The sequence below is a fragment of the Calliphora vicina genome, chromosome 1 (genome assembly GCF_958450345.1).
Source record: "Calliphora vicina chromosome 1, idCalVici1.1, whole genome shotgun sequence".
Classification (NCBI taxonomy): Eukaryota; Metazoa; Arthropoda; class Insecta; order Diptera; family Calliphoridae; genus Calliphora; species Calliphora vicina.
This window is the reverse complement of record NC_088780.1, coordinates 125,914,822-125,933,437: the sequence shown is the minus strand read 5'-3', so window position 1 is coordinate 125,933,437 and position 18,616 is coordinate 125,914,822. Positions and strand designations below refer to the sequence as shown.

At 29.4% G+C, this 18,616-nt stretch overlaps 1 protein-coding gene across 1 annotated transcript in view; it reads left to right on the top strand.

Moving 5' to 3' along the window:
* The first annotated feature begins 478 nt into the window (after positions 1 to 478).
* LOC135957153 (endoplasmic reticulum aminopeptidase 2) overlaps positions 479 to 18,616 on the top strand; it is a 111,664-nt gene continuing 93,526 nt past the window's right edge. The window contains exon 1 of the mRNA XM_065507843.1: positions 479 to 688. Coding sequence (XP_065363915.1) covers positions 535 to 688 — 154 coding nt within the window. The 5' untranslated portion in view covers positions 479 to 534. The remainder of the gene's footprint in view (positions 689 to 18,616) is intronic.

Below are 18,616 nucleotides of genomic sequence, written 5' to 3'. Positions count from 1 at the left end.
TTGAGGAAAATAGGAATTGCAGGGAAATTAGGAAAATCGCTAAGTGTTGTTTTTGGCGTAAACAACTTCTCTACAGGATAGTAGTAGAATTTTTTTTAATAATGAGAAACTATAAAAAAATGTTAACACATATTTAAAACATTTAAAAAAAAAATTAATTTCAATACATTTTTATTTTCTTTTCAGATAATGGACCAATTTTGCACCTTTTATCCCACTTTACAACAATATCATTTACACCTCTAGTTCTAGTCTAAACTTTTTTTAGTAGAATATTTAGAAACAACAAACAAAAACAAAAACCAAAAATTTTTAACCACTTTACCAAAATCCAACACCAATCTTTTCAACCACTGTCATTGAAGTAGCAAAACCAGTACAGTAGTAAATCTCCCAAAATCACCTTTAAACAGAACACTAATAATCAATCTGAAACTGAATATTTAGAACACAGAAACTCTCTACTCATACTCATACATACAAGAAGCATCGCATATTTAGTTGAATAGAAAAATTGGTTTCAAAATTGGTCAAATGTTATGTTGCGGTTTTTGTTGTGGCAACATGTCGAAACGAGACTACAAAGTGGCCACAATGGATGGCATAGAACTCGAGCCATTGGGCGGCGAAAAAATGGATAAGGACAAGGAAAAGGATAAAGAAAAACAAACGAATGGTGTAACATTTGGTAAGTTTTTATGTGGCTTTCTTTATTTTATTAAAATATTTTAGCACTTCAACAAAAGAAATATTATTATAAATTATAATCGCTGTCATTAAACACATTATTTTATTAAAGTAGTGAGTGAACAAAAAAATTAATTAAAACTTAAAAAGTTGTAAGAAATTATAAGAGGAAGTGGCTTAGAAATATGCATTGAAACTTCAAAGGGGAAGAGTTTTGTTCCTTTCTATGCCTTTCCCTTTTCTTTTAACAAGTTTCTCTTCCTTTCTTTGTCGTTGTTGTTGCATCTGTTTTATAATTCACCGTCGTCTGTTGATATTCCCTTAAATGCTTTTATTCATTTCATAATTAAGTTAAGAACCCTTAAGTGGTTATTTTTTTTTTTATTTTGCTCTCCCATACTTTTCCTTTCAACATCTCATAGGATTCAGTGTCGTTCACGTCGTCATCAGCCAAAAACAAGGACAACAACAGCAACTTCACAACATCGGCAACGTCAACCAACGACAACATAAACAACAAAATCGTTTTCATGTTGATGTTTTAATGAAGAAATTCTATGGATGCATGCATATTCGGCTCAGAGTCTTAAAAGTATGTGTTTATTGTTTATTGTTAATAGAAGTTTGTTTGTTCGGCAGAGGATATTGTTTTAATTCTGTTAAGGTCGATTGAAAAAATAATTCAATAAATAAAGACCAGAGAAATCTTGTAATGGAAATGTGTTTTAATAAATGTGAGGTCGCCTGAAAAGATTTAATTTTCTCATTAAGAATATTACATAGCCTGCTGGCAAAAACGGGGAAATGTCTTTAGATATCATAAGGAAGGATATTTTTTCTAAATATTTTTGTACAACTGAAATATGATTGTCAATGGATTCAGATTTATGTATGTTAGTTTCAACAATTCTCAATAAAAAAATAGTCACTTTTAACCCTTTCGCTATTTTGTTGCCATATGGCAACATCAACTTTTTTAGCCTGTGGTTTTTTTCTAAATTGATTAATCCATAATTTTTTAATTATTTGTAATTGTTCTATATGTAGGTACTAACATCAAATAAAAAATATTTATTTTGGCCAAAATAAGTATGTAATAATGGACTTCGTATCCATTATCCTCTATATGCATCGGTATTTTTTTAATTAACTACAAATTGGTTGAAAAATAAGTAATTTGTAGTCAATTTAAAAGTCATGCAGAGATGGACAATTGACTACAGCCTATGACATGCCTATGTTAAAATAATGAGTCGGCGACAAGGAAAAAAGTCACTTTATCAACTAGATGTGCTTATTAATAAACCAATTTGTAGTTACTTAAAAATGTGTTTGAGTTCCTACAGGGAACGCTTAATTAAGCGTATAAAGATGTTACTAACACATATGCAAAAACGTGTACAAGTGAACCTTCCCTGTCAGCAATTGGAAGTTATATTTTCGATATGTATACTAAAATGTGTCTCTTTTGTGTCGCAAAAATGTTACTCAGCATATAAAAAACATTTTACAAAAACAAATTACATTACTATCGAATTATGCTCATCTTAAAGTACATTTTAGTTACAAACAAAGATCCCTAAAAATTAAATGAATAGATAATATTAAAAAGTACATTATGATAAAAAAACGACCCATTTTAGTATACAAATGAATATAATTTTTGGTTAGTAAGAAATTTTACAATAGCAAATTACATTAGTATTGACTTTTTACTGTTTACATTTTTAAAGAATGAAGAAGAACATGACAATACTCAGTATATTTATGAATTTTAAAATCATCGGTTGTGTTAAATAAAAAGTGTGTCTTTTTAACATAAGTTCAAATTAAATAGTGATAAATAAAGTTTTATTAAATAATTAGTGATTAATTTAAATTATATTTGTAATTCAAGTGTTTGTTAAAAGTGTATCAATAAATAAAGTTTTTTTTAAAGGTTAGGAGTTAGTGCAAAATAATACGTATTCCAATTAATTAGTGAAACGTATTTTAAATAATTTTTTATACTCTAATTTTTAATTAAAGTCATTATTAAGTTATATCATTATTTTATTTATTTTTAATGTAAATAAGTACACAGAAAAAAGTTTCAACATAAATATTATGATTCGAATTCATTGATTTCAATTCATAACATTTATAAATAATTTCTTAAATAGTATGATTTTTTTAATATTTTATGTTTTGAAATAAAATCTAGAAGGCTTGAAAAATATAATTTCAATTTCATTTTTATGTTGTTCAAAAATGTTTGAAATTTTTCATGGAAAATTTTTAGTTTGTTTATGATTTTCAGCTACAAAATGATATAAAAAGCGCGAAAATGATTAAATTGATTTAAGAGGATGAAATGCTTTTATATTTATGAATGTTTTATTATGTTTAATGATAATTTTTAAGTTTCAGATATTCTCCTTTTTATCTTAAAATATTGGCCAATATATGGCTATTATTCAAATATTCTTGCACTAATTCATTATATAATACAATTATAATGTAATTTATTAAAAAAATTAAGTAAAAAAAGCAAAAATTTCCGTCATGTAAAATTTTATAATATTTATGAACATGTTCTTATTTTGAATGAAATAAGTTTGGGAAAAAAAAGTCAAGTTCGATTAATAATATTTATTACAAAATTCATTCCAATTATGAATTTTTTTTTCTGTGTATATGCATAGTGTTTTCATAACTAGAATGCAATCAAATATTTCCATTTTAATGCAAGAAGCTGAATTGGAAACATTATCTTCTATCTGGACACTTTTTAGACATAAATTTAGATATAATAATAATACACTAAATGGATAGAATTGGTAGGTATCATATGCGTGGCACATTTTTTCCCGCACTGTGACACTATTACGATAAGAAAGCGATATCATATTCGATGAGTTTCAACTTGGGACACTTTTTGGATAGTAATTGTTGGCAGGGTTAAGCTAAAGCGACGTACACACGGTTGTCAGATCTTACAATATTGTCAGAAAAATTTTCAGAAAATGTCTAACAACCGTGTAAACTTACAATTTTTGTCTTACAACATTGTCAGAAAAAGTATTGTCAGTACATTGTATGACAATAATATTATCAGACATCTGACAATCGTGTAAACACCTTACGTTGCCATTGCCAGATCATTGTAAGATCATTGTCAGAAACTTTTTATTGTCATATGTGCGAAGTTTATGCATCTGACAATGGCATCATTGTCAGTGCAAAAAACATACGTCATGACCCTATACTCAGTTTGTCCATTTTGGTGACCAATTTTTATTTTTATGGGCCCCCAAAGATTTTGAAAATCATTGGGCTCTCAAAAAATGGTGTCATCAATTTTTGGCCAAAAGCTAATTCAGACTTGGTGATACCGCTTAAGTTTATATGGCAATAATATAGCTAAGAGTCCGCCAAACAAATTTTGTTAACATTTTTTTCCCAAAAAATAGATTTTTCGTGCACTTTTTTTGAAAAAAATATAGGAAGAACAATTTTTTTTTTTACTTTTTTTAGAATAACTTCCAGGGACTCCTAATTTTTCACTAACAATATTGAGGAATATTGTAGCTACGGTAAATCTGAATAACTCTTGTGAACATATCGATGCATTATGAACGTGTCTAGTCCCTCTAAATAGCACATTCGTTTTTACTATTTTTTGACGCTAAAACAAAGATTGTTTGTTGAAATAGTATGATCAACTCCACACTTCTATGTTGTGCTGTATTATTTAGCCGGCTGAGGTGTTCGGAATGGGGATCAGTGGGAGGACCCTTAAAATCACACATTTAAAAAAAAATCGCCAAAATTTATCAAATTGTTCGGAGACCATTCGCAATAAATTATGATACAACTCCGGCTCGTCAGTTCGTAAGTGGATGAGCAATGTAGCGTAAAATCCTTCCTACTGATGGCGAAGTACCCAATCCTTTACCCAAACTTTGCGACGATTTTTTGCTATTTTGCCTTCATCCGTCATGCAATGGCTTTTTTCTGTTCCATAATAATACTTTAAATTTCCGACTTTTTAATAAATACACACAGATGACAATTAAAATTGTTTGTAAAAAGACTTGAATTTTCTTCTGACAATGTCTAACAGGAGATCTGGTTACCTTTGCCATACAACAATCTGACAACCGTGTGAACTGACAATTTTTGTTGGCATATAAATTTATTGTTTAACAATTGTCTGACAATGAAATTGTAAGGTTTTCTTACAATCGTCTAAACTGACAATTTACCTTTTGGTAATAATATTTCATTGCCAGTACATTGCGAGCACATTGCCAGATCTGACAACATTGTAAAATCTGACAACCGTGTGTACGTAGCTTAAAAAGTAAACAAAGCAATGTGTGATTGTCCCATTTGTTGTTGTAAATAAATAAGAGAAACAATTAAACAGTATTGATTTCGCTCTGTTTTAAGTGAGAGTTGTTATAGAAAACAAAGAAGAAGACTTTAGTAATTTAAAGCAGGGATGACAAAATTAGTACAATTGTACTTTTTTTGGTACAATTTGATCTTAAAAAGTACAATGGTACACCAATGACTTATTTGGTACAATTTGAATTTATGTTCTCTATCAATTATACCAAAATATCAACAATAAAATTTTTAAAATTATACTTGTGAGTTTTTGAAATAAAGAAGAAATGGCGGCATTTGACTAGTCTTGTCTCACTCGTAATTTTAAGTGTTTTTTAAACCAAAAAGTATATAAACAAATTTAAGCCATTATTATTGCCATTATTTTCTGTTGAATACGAATATCCATAGAATTTGTAATTCTTAAGACAGAATAGCTAAAAAATGTTAGATGGGTGACAAAAATTCTATAATTTAAACTATGGTGCTTCATTATCAACTGAATATCTGTAGCTAGAACCAAAAGAATGAATGGATGTATGGAATCGATCCAAATTTATTCATTACAAACGTTTATTTGTAACTTAAAAAAAATCCCGAAATTTCACTGGAATTTCCAAAAAAATATTCTAGGGAAAAAATTTCCGTGGAGGAACCCTAGTTTTGGAACAATTACATTCGAAAAAGTACAATTTCTGATGCTGATTGGTACAATTTTTAAATTCCATTTGCCATCCCTGATTTAAAGTCACTTAAAAACAGAGATCGAAAATAACTCGTCCATATACCAAAAAACCTAAATTGTGATTTATGTTTTTGTGATAAAAATAAATCACTGAAAATAACAGTTATAAAATGATTTTTATTTAAATGGTTTGGTATGACGTTTATTCGTTTTTGTTGTTTTTTAATGGTTTGATGTGAGATAAACAATTCATTTGTTCTTGTTCTTAATAACTGTTACTTTCTCTTTTATTTACATACAATAACATATTGTTACGTTTTAACCTTTTCAAAACGCTGGTTTATTTCCTTTAAATAAACCGGATACTTTTGATTGCAAATAAAAGCCGTTTAGTAGAATTGTAACAACTCTTTATTTATTTAAAATGTACAACAACCACAGAATTAAATAGTCACTCAATGTTTTTTTTTATACACGTTTATAAATTTTCAGAAATACAGACACTTTATAATGTACACGAATTCACTTGAAAAATACAGCACACTTTAAGGCACTCAGTTGATGTTTATTCGAATAGCGTCTCTGATAAACTGACTAATGACTACAACCTCTGCCACTATTTATAACACTGCCATCTGCACTCTAGATTTCCCCTTAACTGTCTAGAGGTTTCTAATACATACGCCATCTGTGGTGTACTTTCTACAATGTTCTTTAACTGAATATTCGAATTCGAATATACGGTCGCAGCAAACAGCATTGCCAACTTACGATCAATGGTCAACTGAAAGCTTTTATTCAATGCTAATAATGCCCACAGATATGATACAGTTTGCTATTACAGCACTGTTATTTGAAAGCATTATTAGGCTACTTTTAAATCAGCCGTTAAAATCGTTATATTTGAATTCAAGTACAATTTCGTAACAATATTATTAGTAATTTTTAACAAATTATGGAAATAATATGATAAGTATGAAGTAATGAAGTCTGAGTAACAGAAATAAGATTATTTTTTTTAATTTGTTATAAATCTTTTGATAAATTTTATAATTTAAGCATTGATTTGCATCAAATGATTTTTTGCGATTTATTTTTCATATTCGCAAATAAAAGTCACAAGCTAACCTTTACGAAAAAAATAAATTATAAATCACTCATCTAGATAAGTTGTGTTTGTTTCTTTTCTGTTTCTCTCAACCCGTAACCTAAAATGTTCTCTAATAAATCACTCTCTCAGTGATATATCAGAAAAAATTATTTTTAAATGGCTGGGAATGAGAATTTACTATTGAAATGAAAGTGAATCCATTATTTTCGGTATCTGCTTAAAAAAATATATTTTGAAGGTGTTTTTTTTCTAACTCCCATATGCATAAGCAATTTTTAAATTTACCAAAGGTTTATAAACAAAATTTCCATTCAAAACTGTTCTTATAAACCTTTAACAAATTTAAAAACTGTTTAATTAAATTTAATTAATTAATTAATTAAATACAGAATAAATAATGATTTCGAATATCTGAGGAACCAAAATGGAAGGGATCGAAAATGGAGGTGAGTCACCTCCCATACAAGGTTCTTCAAACTTTGTCTGCATAGCTCTCTTACCATTTTACATATTTAGATTGGCTGAAAATGGTCGGGATTACATTAGTGGTCGTGGGACAAAGTAAATAATTAATTTTGAATATATGGAGAACTATAATTCTAAAAGTATTTAAACTCTATTCGAAGTTTAGCTAAGCATGATCGGCTTAGCAGGAATGTCCCCTCCCTTGTAAAGGCACGTTAAAGTAAAGCTTGATATTTACATAAAAGGTTTAAAAATGGGTGGGATCAGAACAGTGGAGTGGTATTTCCCCTACCAAATAAGTTAGTTATTTCAGAAATCCATTCATATTTTTTTTAATTTTACTATGGTAGGGGTAGTGAAGTGCTAATTGATATTTAAAAGGAAAAATGTTTTTGCTCATTTACTCACTGTTTGACCGACCATACTTTCGTACTTAAAATTATCAAAGATTTCTTTAAATCTCGATATTTAAACTTTATTCTTTTAAACATCTGCCTAAATTACATGCATAAATGCGAATATTTACTATGAATATTATAAGTATACGTACATATGTATGTATGTTGTAGGAGGAGGGAATAACGTGTTGTAAAACACGAGGCATATTTAGATGGCTGTGTTCTGCTAACATTCCTTTTGTGACAACTACATAAACAACAACAACAAAATCAACAATTGCTTAATTGTACGCGTTTCTTCGTCATCAGCGTTTGTCGTTTTGAATGCATTGTTTAAATATTTTCACCTATTTTATTATGAATGCTTTTCAGTTTGAGGCATAGAAAATTAAAGAGATTTCAGAAATACCTACATACAAATATACAAATAATTGTAGAAAAATTCCCTTGGCAATTGCATACATTTGTGTGTGTGTGTGTCAGACATTCAGTCTTAACAATAAAACCCATTATAATTCCAGTCATCCATGCCAAACATAAAGTTATTTATGTATGTGAAAGAGGGAGTGAGTGAGGTGTTCATAAATATCCCAAACGTAGAAAACATGTAATTCTTTGGTCGCATGGAAAAACTAGGTAACTCCATTTTTTCGTAAAAAACGTGCTGAGTCAAATAGTTAATTTTTTTTTTTTAAATGATTTCTAAAGTTTCCTTAAATATAAAAATAAATTTCCAAAAAAAAGTTCTTTTGGAAAAACTAGGTAACTCCATTTTTCGAAAAAACAACGTAACTGACATCGATTGTCGGTTTTATTGTCCAAAAATGGAACCAGAAAACTTTAACATTATTTAAAACTATGTTTTGTTTAAAGTGCATGCATAATAACATAAATTCATATTAAATAATTAGTGAAATATGTTTTTCTCGTATTTTCAAAAAATGGAGTTACCTAGTTTTTCAATATGATCACAGAATTTAAGATTATGTTTAAAAAAATTAAACACAAGCACTGCAAGGAATTGGGAAATAAAATGAAACAGTGCTGGGAAATTAAAAAGTGTGGTTTATTTAAAATTGGATTATGAATAAGTCTTGTGATTTGCCTTACTTTAAACATCAAACTATGTAGTAAACAGAATTTAAAACAATGAAAAAGTAATTTCTTAAATTTAGTTCAAATTACCTAATTATTATTTCCGTCTCTGTTGTTTATGTGTGTGTTTGTGCTGGTGGAGTTTAGGAATTTATGCTATTAAGTTGAACCACAAATTGGATTATACAAAAAAACATATGAACATTAGTATGGCCACAAAAATGTAGTCTATAGTTGGGAATTAAAATTTACTTCATTGTAAAAGGCCATTTCTATATATCGAGCCCTTAGCTCCAAATTATCGTAAGCGATAATTTGGAGCTAAATTTTGAAAACCAATTTCAAAATTGTTGTTACCGAGGGGACCAGGTCCTTTCAAAAAACACCTATTTTTTATGTAAAATAAAACTTTAGGGCAAAAATTCTCAAATCGCGTATCCGATATCAAAATATAGTAACCGATTATAGGTGGCTCAATATGTTTCTAATTATTTTGTAAAGGGTCTCGATAACCCTGGTATGGATATTATAGCCAAAAAACTAAAAATTACCATTTTTGGAATTTTTCAACACTTTTTTGGGATTGCTGATAATAAATTTCAAAATTCGTTTTTATTTTTCCATTTTGAATAGAAAAATCTACATAACTGTGAAATTTCATTAAAAACTATTTATAAATAAAAATTTGATTTCAATTCGAAAAATTTTTATATATGCAAAAATTCAATAAAAAACATTTTTTTGTCATATTTTTCTATAAAGTATTCCATGTATTTTTAATTGTCAAAAGTTATAAATATTTTTGAAAAAGAAACAAATAGCTTGAACGAAATTATATTATATCGCATCATAATATTTTTAATTTTATGTATAAATTTCAAAATAATCAAAAAAAATCTTCTTCTGTATAATTTGTGTTTTGTCGCTTACGATAATTTGGTGCTAAGGGCTCGATATGGCTGGTACTACATGCCTGTAACTCTGCACAAGATTGTGGTGCATGATAGCAAAATTATAGCAGGAGCTATTCCGCCTATAGTTCTGCCTCTATCTAAAGACCCTTATTAAATGATTTCATTTTTATTTTTTACATTTTAATTGATTATTTGTATCAGGTATGCTGTCCGAGGAAGCTCAGGAAGCGAGGAATAGAGACTATAGAGCCATATATAACGTCATTCGCAAAGAATTGGACGTGTAGCCACTAATGAAGACGTAATGCATAATCTTTTATTGTCATCAGACCCATTTATAAATAGATTTCGCTTAAAGCTGCAAATCAAAAAATTGGAGTACGATAATGATGTTAAAAAATTATTAAACGAATATTACTTATTCATGTTTTTTCTATGGGAAATGGGCGTAAAAGTGGGCGGATCAGGTATATATTTTCGGGAGCCCATTCTACAATTATAATATTTATTTTTTTGTGAAAATTGAGTTGATGCATTAAAAATCAAATTAGTTAGCCACTTTTTCAATACAAGTTGTATGGGAAATGGGCGTAAAAGTGGGCGGATATTTTTAAAATTTCACACAAATGATTTTGAGTGTTTAAAAATGCTTTGTGCCAAAAAAACAATGCCTTAGGTCAAAATTTAATTTTCACTTTGAATGGGAGGTGGGCGTAAAAGTGGGCGGATCATTTTGATTTTTCCATTTGATTCAAAGAAAAAATACATATGTGCCAAGGTTCATTGTCCTTCGACAACTTCTTCTATTTTTAGCCGCTCGTTCTATGAACTTCAACGAATGTGTGTCAGGTCTATAAAGCGGGTGAGGCAAAACTTTTCAAGCACTTCATTCTAAATACTTTTTAACAGGTATTGCAACATGTGACCGAGCATTGTCATGATGGAATATTAGGGTTTCATGTTTGGCCGCATATTTTGGGCGTTTTTCGGGTTTTCATGTTCCCTTTGATGGTCTGGTCAGATCTCAGCCGCTCATAATAGATAGGACGCTTTTGCTCCCACCAAATGCAGAGAATTACCTTAGCGCCATGGATATTTAGTTTTGGTGTCGATTCGGCTGGTTGGCCGGGTTTCACGTACGACCGCAGTGAGTGGAAGAGAACTCACTTCGGGTTATCGTAATGGATGCATTTTTGATTGCAAATAATGATTCGGTGCAAAAATGATTTTCTTTTATAGCGTTCGAACCTAATTTCGGACATGCAAAATCGTTTTTCAAGGTCGTTCGGTTTCAATTCGTATTGTACCCAATATTTCCTGCTTTTGGATGAATCCTGGTGCTCGCGAACGTTTTTAAATTGCTATTTGAGTAGCTCCCAATGATTTTGCAAGCTCTTGTTGAGTTTTACAATAATCTTCATGGAGTAATGACTCCAATTTTTGGTTTTAAAATTTTTTTGGCTGGCCTTTTCAAAATCATCACTTCTGAACCGTACAAACCATCTCTCTCACATTGAAACCGATGCACAGAGGGGCCAAATATACTAATTTTGCGGATTAATTGAAAAAAAAACAAATTTCAAGTATTGTAAAAACTGAAAGTACCAGCTTAAAGAGCACACAATTCTACATCAGCAGGCAAGAAAAATAATATGAAACGGTATTTTTATAGTCACGTGTTGAAATTACATATTGTGAAAAAACCGAAAAAAGGGTTAAAAAAAATAAAAAATTTGCGCAAATAAATACTATTTGTAATTTCCAAAAATTAATGCAAACATCAAGTTCAGGTATTTATTGATATGTTTTGGTTAAATTTAAATTTGAATTATTTGTGGAAGTGGCTTTGTTATTAGTTTTAATATTTGAAGTGCAAAAAAAAATGGATTTTATCACTTCGAATGGACCTTAAGTTATTAGCTGGGCTCGGCTGGGTGGGGAATTCAATACAATTTAAAAGCCTGGACAGTTAAACTTTGTTTCAGAAAAAATTAGGTTGCGCACCGCTGCGTCACATAAGTTATATGTAAATTAGTAACAGCTTCACCCGTTAAGTCTACCAACAAAAAAGCCCTTTCGATTCTGCTAGACGTTTTATCGCTGCCGTTGTTGTTGTTGTTATTGTCATTATTTTTTTTTTATAAGAGATATGCAAATGTTGTGATTCCTAATACGAGAGTCAAGTGTGGGTCAGGCCTGGACGATGCTATATTCTTGTGTTATAATGGGATAAACAATAATAAACTTTTAACAATTACTTTTCTTTATTTCAGTTAAGTTTAGTTTTCCATCCGTTGAGTTTCTAATCGCGAATGAATAGCACGCGGGATTTTAACTATTTAACTCTCACGCACTCACGTTTGTATATGCTTGTTCAAAAGTTTTTTTTTGGTGATTAATTCGAAGTTTTTTCTTATGGTTAATACGAAGTTATGCGATAGCAGGCAATTTAGCTTAATAAAAAAAATGTTAGTGAGTGCGATCGCGAGAATTTTAAAGTTTTGTATCGGGAGCCAGTTATCACTCACGTCCACATCTGTAGTTTTTATATTGTCTCATTTAAATTTTGTTTTATATATATTTCAATGCAATGCATTTAAATTTTGCAGGAACCGAAGTCTTTATTATTGTTGTTGAGATATTAATAAATCCTTGAAAAAAGGGCATATGACCTCACTGTGCGATGGAACAAATTCACCATAAGATTTGGTGAGCAAAAATTCGACATTTTGAAGCAAAAAGAAAACTTTGTTGTTTACACTAAAATTCTGAAATATAATTGAAAATTTCTGAAATTCAATTGGAATTTTCTGAAATACAATTAGAAATGGTGTAGAGTTAGTAGAATCATAAATATCACACAATGGTTTCGAAACGTATTGTTGGAAATAATTCGGTATCTCGGGAACTTTTGATAAAAAGTTGTCGGTTTAACAAAAAATATTATCAATTTAGGTATTATCAGCAGTTTTTATTCATTTGATACAATGCTAAACTCTCAGAAATATTTTCTTAAAACAAACTAAACTTTCGTTACAGTTAAAAACTTTGATATGCTTTTTATCTGGGCTTTACAAACGGTGACCATGCTAATGTTTATGTGTGCTCTCTGTCTCTCAGTGCTCTCGTATATCATTTTAAATCCCATTTTATGCTTGTTTGTTTAATATTTTAATATTAACAAATTGGTTTAAAGTTGCTTTAAAAAGGAGGTTAAAATTAAATTTTGTAATATAAACATTTTGTTTTGAGGGTTTGGTAAAATAATATTTATAAAATGCTCCTCCTCTGGCGCCAACAGCTGATATTATTACTATTTTGGCAAAAACTGTGTTATTTTAAATTAGTTTTGGAAATGTTTGAATATAGCTTAGTTTAGTGTGCAAAGGTGATAAGTCCCCTTGCACATATTTTAAATATTTTTGAAATGTGTTAATGCAATTTTATTACTTATTTGTTATGATTTATAATGATAAAATTTTTAGAAAATGGAAGATGGCTTTTCGTGATATCTTTAGTTCAAGGACAGTTAAAAAAAGGTTAAGTTAAAAAAAGGTCTAACAGATATTGGTAAGGCAAAAGATATCGAACAACTTTTACGAAGATCACCGAACACTTCTAACAGAAAAGCAGCTCGTAAAGTTAAAAGTTGTGATTGTTTTGTGCGTAGAGCCAAAGCTAATGCTGGGTCGTAGAAATTTCCAGATCGCAATGCGGTAAAGAACTTAGAAGCAAAAGAACAAGCGAAAAAATTGATGTAACGTATGTACTGGCAGACTTTTTACAACATCCGCATCAAGATTTTTGTGTGGCTGATGGACGAGATAATGTTCAAGCATAATACCGGACAAAAAACAAACAAAATTCCTCAAGCAGTTTCTTGTGTGGCAAGCCATTTGCAGTTGTGGCAAAAGAAGCCAAACATTTGTGACATCAGGCACGATAAAAGCAAAAATATATATTAAGTACTGAGTGTCTACAAAAACGGCTTTTACCTTTCGTAAAACAGTACAGAGTACCTGCATATTTCTGGCCCGATTAAACAATAATGTCAATTTTGTTTAATTACATTAAAATATTAAGACAATTTTTGTAGTACATGTCACATGTTTATTCCTCAATAATTTTATAATAAATGTAAAGAAAATAACGCTCTTAATTTAGATCACATGTCCCTGGAATTCTGCAAAATTTTCAATCCCGGGAAATTGTGCGATAATTCCCGGGAATTATTTTCCTTAGTTTTATGTGATATTTTTTGAACATGACTTTCTCTAAAAGAAGCTTAGAGCTTCAGAACAAATGCAGAAGATTCATACAACAAAAAAGATTTAACCCAAATAGACCAATAACAAGTTCATAATTCAAATTATTCCAAAAACTCGTGAATATTCATTGCTGTCACAGAATTCTATTCCGATCGAAAGTGGAATTATTTTAGTATTTTTTTGGATTAAACATTTTTACGTAATTTTTGATTTAAGAAAAATATTGCCAATTCAAAATTGAAAAAAATAAAATGTTTGATTTTTGTGAATTAACAGAATTAATTAGAATATAACGAAAATAGAACAAAATCGAAAGGAAATTGAAGCCATTCCGATACAAATGACAAATGGTGACAGGTTTGTATATAACCAAAATTAGAAATCGAGTCAGTTTATCTATTTATATTAAATTTTTATTAGATTTTTTTATTTGTATCCAATTACATCTTAAAACCAAAGACATTTTTTTAGATTTTTAACGAAGTCTATATTCTTAAAATTGAATAATTTGTTCTAGATACGAATTCCCGGGAAATTTCAAAATTAATCCCCATTTCTCGGGAAATGAAAAAGCGCGGAAAAAGAAAAACTCTAATCACATGCCAACAATGTTGTAGAAGTGCACATCATTTATTTCGCCCGTACTCCTTAATTAAAACTTGATTAAAACTTTTAACTTCTTAATTCTATTAAAACTTTTTGTTTAAATATAAAGTTGCTAAAACATAAATGATATTACATGTGTTGCACATGAAAAATTAATATGTAGAAGGAATGGAAAAATTCATAAGTTGATAGTATAAAAGCACTAAGTCCAATCTTTATGAATCTTGAGAAAATACCCAATTTCAATATAAAACTTTTACTGTTATTTTATTGCATTGGTCTCCAGCAGTATGCCCGCGGGCAACGTCTATGTGTGAGTTTCTTATATATGTGAAACCCAAATTAAAAAAACGAACATGAGTTATTTCACAAGTGTTGCCAGTGAAGGATATTTTCATAAGAAAACACTAGAATACGAAGCGAATCTATTGTTGTGAGAGTTTGGTTAACAATGCTTTATTGTTATGCTTTTATTTAATTTGAGTGACAAATTTAGATAATTTTTTAATTTAAAAAAAAATTGTTCACTCTACTATCGTTGGTTTAGTGAACAAACATGCCAAGTCCACTTTTAAAAAAAAGTTTAAATCGGAATATGACCATTTTTTCACTAAACAATTCCCGGGAATTTAAAATTAATGAAAATACAGGGAAAACAAGTTGGAACGTTAATTTTCTCAACAAAAAAATGTTAAAAGAACTTTTTTAAATTTGTTCATTTTAGATACCACAAGAATATATTTAACCCTTTTAAGACACTTTAGTGATGTTTCGTTAATAAGACTGGAAAAAGATGAAATGGTATAAGTTTCTCACCGCTTGGCAGTAGCCTCTTAAAACAATTTTAGTTATATTCTAGTTTTTTTTTGGTTTCATATTTGAAAATCTAAAAAATTCAAAAACTTTTGATAAATAACAAAATTTGGTTACAAAAATTTCAATATATACATTAGGGTGGGTCAAAAAAATTTGTTTCTAAAATTTTTGAAAGGCTCAGCGATAAAAATGTGCCAAATGGTGTAGCTAATATGTATCTAAAATTTTATTGCATTATTTTAAGTTTTACTGCCTCCGGATCGCGATTGAATTTTTAGAAAGAGTAAATTTTTTACATCACATTAATTATACTTTTTTAAGCGAAATAATATTAACTACAGATACCAATATAAAATATTAGCATTCAAATTCGGATTCTTACTGTTACCTTTCAGCAGAACATGTATTTACATATTACTTTTTTTATACAAATACACTAAAAATTGTTTAATTGAGTTTTCTATATATTTCGATAAATTACGAAAAAGTGCTATTATTTATTTGGTTTTCATAATCTGAGAAATGGAGCGTAACAGGAATAGTTGGAAGTGTCCCTTATTTTTTGTTTTGTGTGATTTGAAATATAATATATTGCCAACCTATGCAGATCTGATGAAATTTTATGAGTGGACCAGTCATAGCCTTAAATATAAGAGGGAAACTAAAAAAGAGCCAACATATAAAGAAATAGAAGCCAAAAAATACCTGCTGGAGAACGAATTTTGATAACATACAAGAGAACAGTTTCACAAATGGCTATAAGTAGCCAGATATATTGAGCAGTGCATCTGAACTTGAATATGATCAGTCGGATTATGAAGATACAGAAAAAGGAAAAATTGCAAAGAACTTGAAAACTTTGAAAAAAGACCAATAGTGAAGTTTAAACCAATTCCCACGAACTTACCAGAGCTTTGCGTTGAATATATAAGTGCAGATCTTCGTCTATATATTTTAGTTGAGAACAAATCTAACAACTCTTGCAATATACATATATTGTAAATGTTTACGCTCCAGTGTGGTTTTCTATAAAAACTCTTCCCAGCTGTAAAGAAGGACCTCGACACCTTTTTGAACTAATCAAACTTGGCAAATATGTATTAACAACAACTTTGAAGTTTTCTCGGCCCAGTGATTCAAAGAAACAGCACATCCTGAAAACTTATTAATTGTAATGTTAACAGATCCCCAACAACATATTCGTGAATTAGCTGTCCATCGAATTTTGAAAAATAGATCCACAACATCAAATAAATTACGGCTGTTTAGTCATACTTGACCTTTTGAAATGGGATGCAAATATTACTGAATCACCTATATTAAAATCTGTAGATGAAAAAAATCTTCTTCTGTTTATTGAAGAAGAAAACAACGGAGGAATTGAGCCAGTTTAACCCTAATGTCATACTCAAGTGGTAAAGAGAGAAGTCAAAGCTGTGAGTAAAGTAACATCAACTTTGTGCAACAAAACAAGAAGAGAAAGATTCGTCAAAGCTCAGATAGAATCGAGAAAATCAATACCAAAATTTGATAACAATAAGAATTTTGTCGCTAAATGAACACTTTATTATTATTTTGATTATCCTTTCTTTCGCTTCTGTAAACATTTTTGTAATACTTTTTCTCTCTAAATATTATTATATTTATAGACGGCAATACTGAGTATTAATATTTGTCAAAAACTCAAGTTTCATAATACAATTTCATCGTCTAAACAAAAGCAAACAAAAATGTCAACAAAATATAAAATAAAAAAAAAAGTTTGCTGAAAAATATCAATCAACAAAGAAATAAAATATTTGTAATACTGTCGTGTAAAGAATAAAGTTTTTTCGAAACGATTTCTTGAAATACCGAATGAATTCAATAATATTTTAAATTTGAAAAGTGTTAATATACCTTTATATGTATGTATGATATGGTGATACAATAATAGATGTAGTAATGTCCCGAGAGTCTTAATAATCTGCAACATCGGTGAATAAATATCTGAGTTATCAGCAAAAGTATATAAAGATTATACTCAAAAAATTCAATTCAATTCAAAAGTGAAAATGTGTAATAAAGAAAATATTTCTGTAAACTGTTATATAAATGTATAACTTTAGCAATATGTATATGTATCATGACACATTACAATATATCTACTCGTACATATGTATGTATATCTTAATTTTCACATTATTACACATGACATTGTAAAGACCTCCCTACTGCTTGTAATTTGGTTTTTTCCGACAGACATCTTTTGTTACACCAATGCTGTCGGTCTATCTTATCCTCCTACCAACTGTCTAGCTTCCATTGCCATCTTCCTCTAAAATTCTATGCAACTGTCTGTCTCACATTCAATATTCAACTAGCAACTTACACCACATACAAACAGTCTCATTTAAACTAGACACTAAAGGGAATATTATTTAATTTTATTGCCAAAAGGCTTTTGTTTGCAACAGATTTACATACAAAATATCTACTTGGAAAAAACGAAAAAATATAAAAATGTGTTTTTAAGGAAGTCGTGCTGCTGTTTAACATCCTTTTTACGGTTTGTTAAATAAAGTTTTTTTTTATTTTTTAATCTGTCGTCTCAAAATTTTTTTAGACAATAATGAGGAAGTAGGAGATGAATTTGAGAAGCAGAAAACATAATGGTGAAACTTTGACTGTTGTTCGATTAACATGTCTAAATGACAGATTAAGATTTTATGGCTATAACTTAAGCTGATATTCATTGGAAATATTTATGGTGACATAAATGTGGCGAAATTATTAAGAAAAACATAAATTTGACAAGGGCTAACTGAAAAGAAATGAGGTCTTTTATACGAAAAATATAATACATAATATGCAGAATTACACAGTGCAACAAGACAAAAAAAAAAACAATAAAAACCATATAAATAACGGACACCACTACGGGCCCCCAAAGATTTAGGGCCTCGGGCCTTTTTTTTTTTGCAAAAATGTGATCATTTCCTCAGGCTCATTATCTTGCAAACAGTTCGGAATTTTGATTTACTCTCTGAGGCATAAAGTACAAAAATTGTGAACATATAAAATCAAAAAAACTTCATCTTCTATGATCTAAGATCTCAATAAACAACTTCCTACGAATGATTCTTAACACCGTTTAGGTAAGTCAATATAGATTAGTAAGATAAAACTAAAGAAATTGTGGGTTTTGGGCCATAACT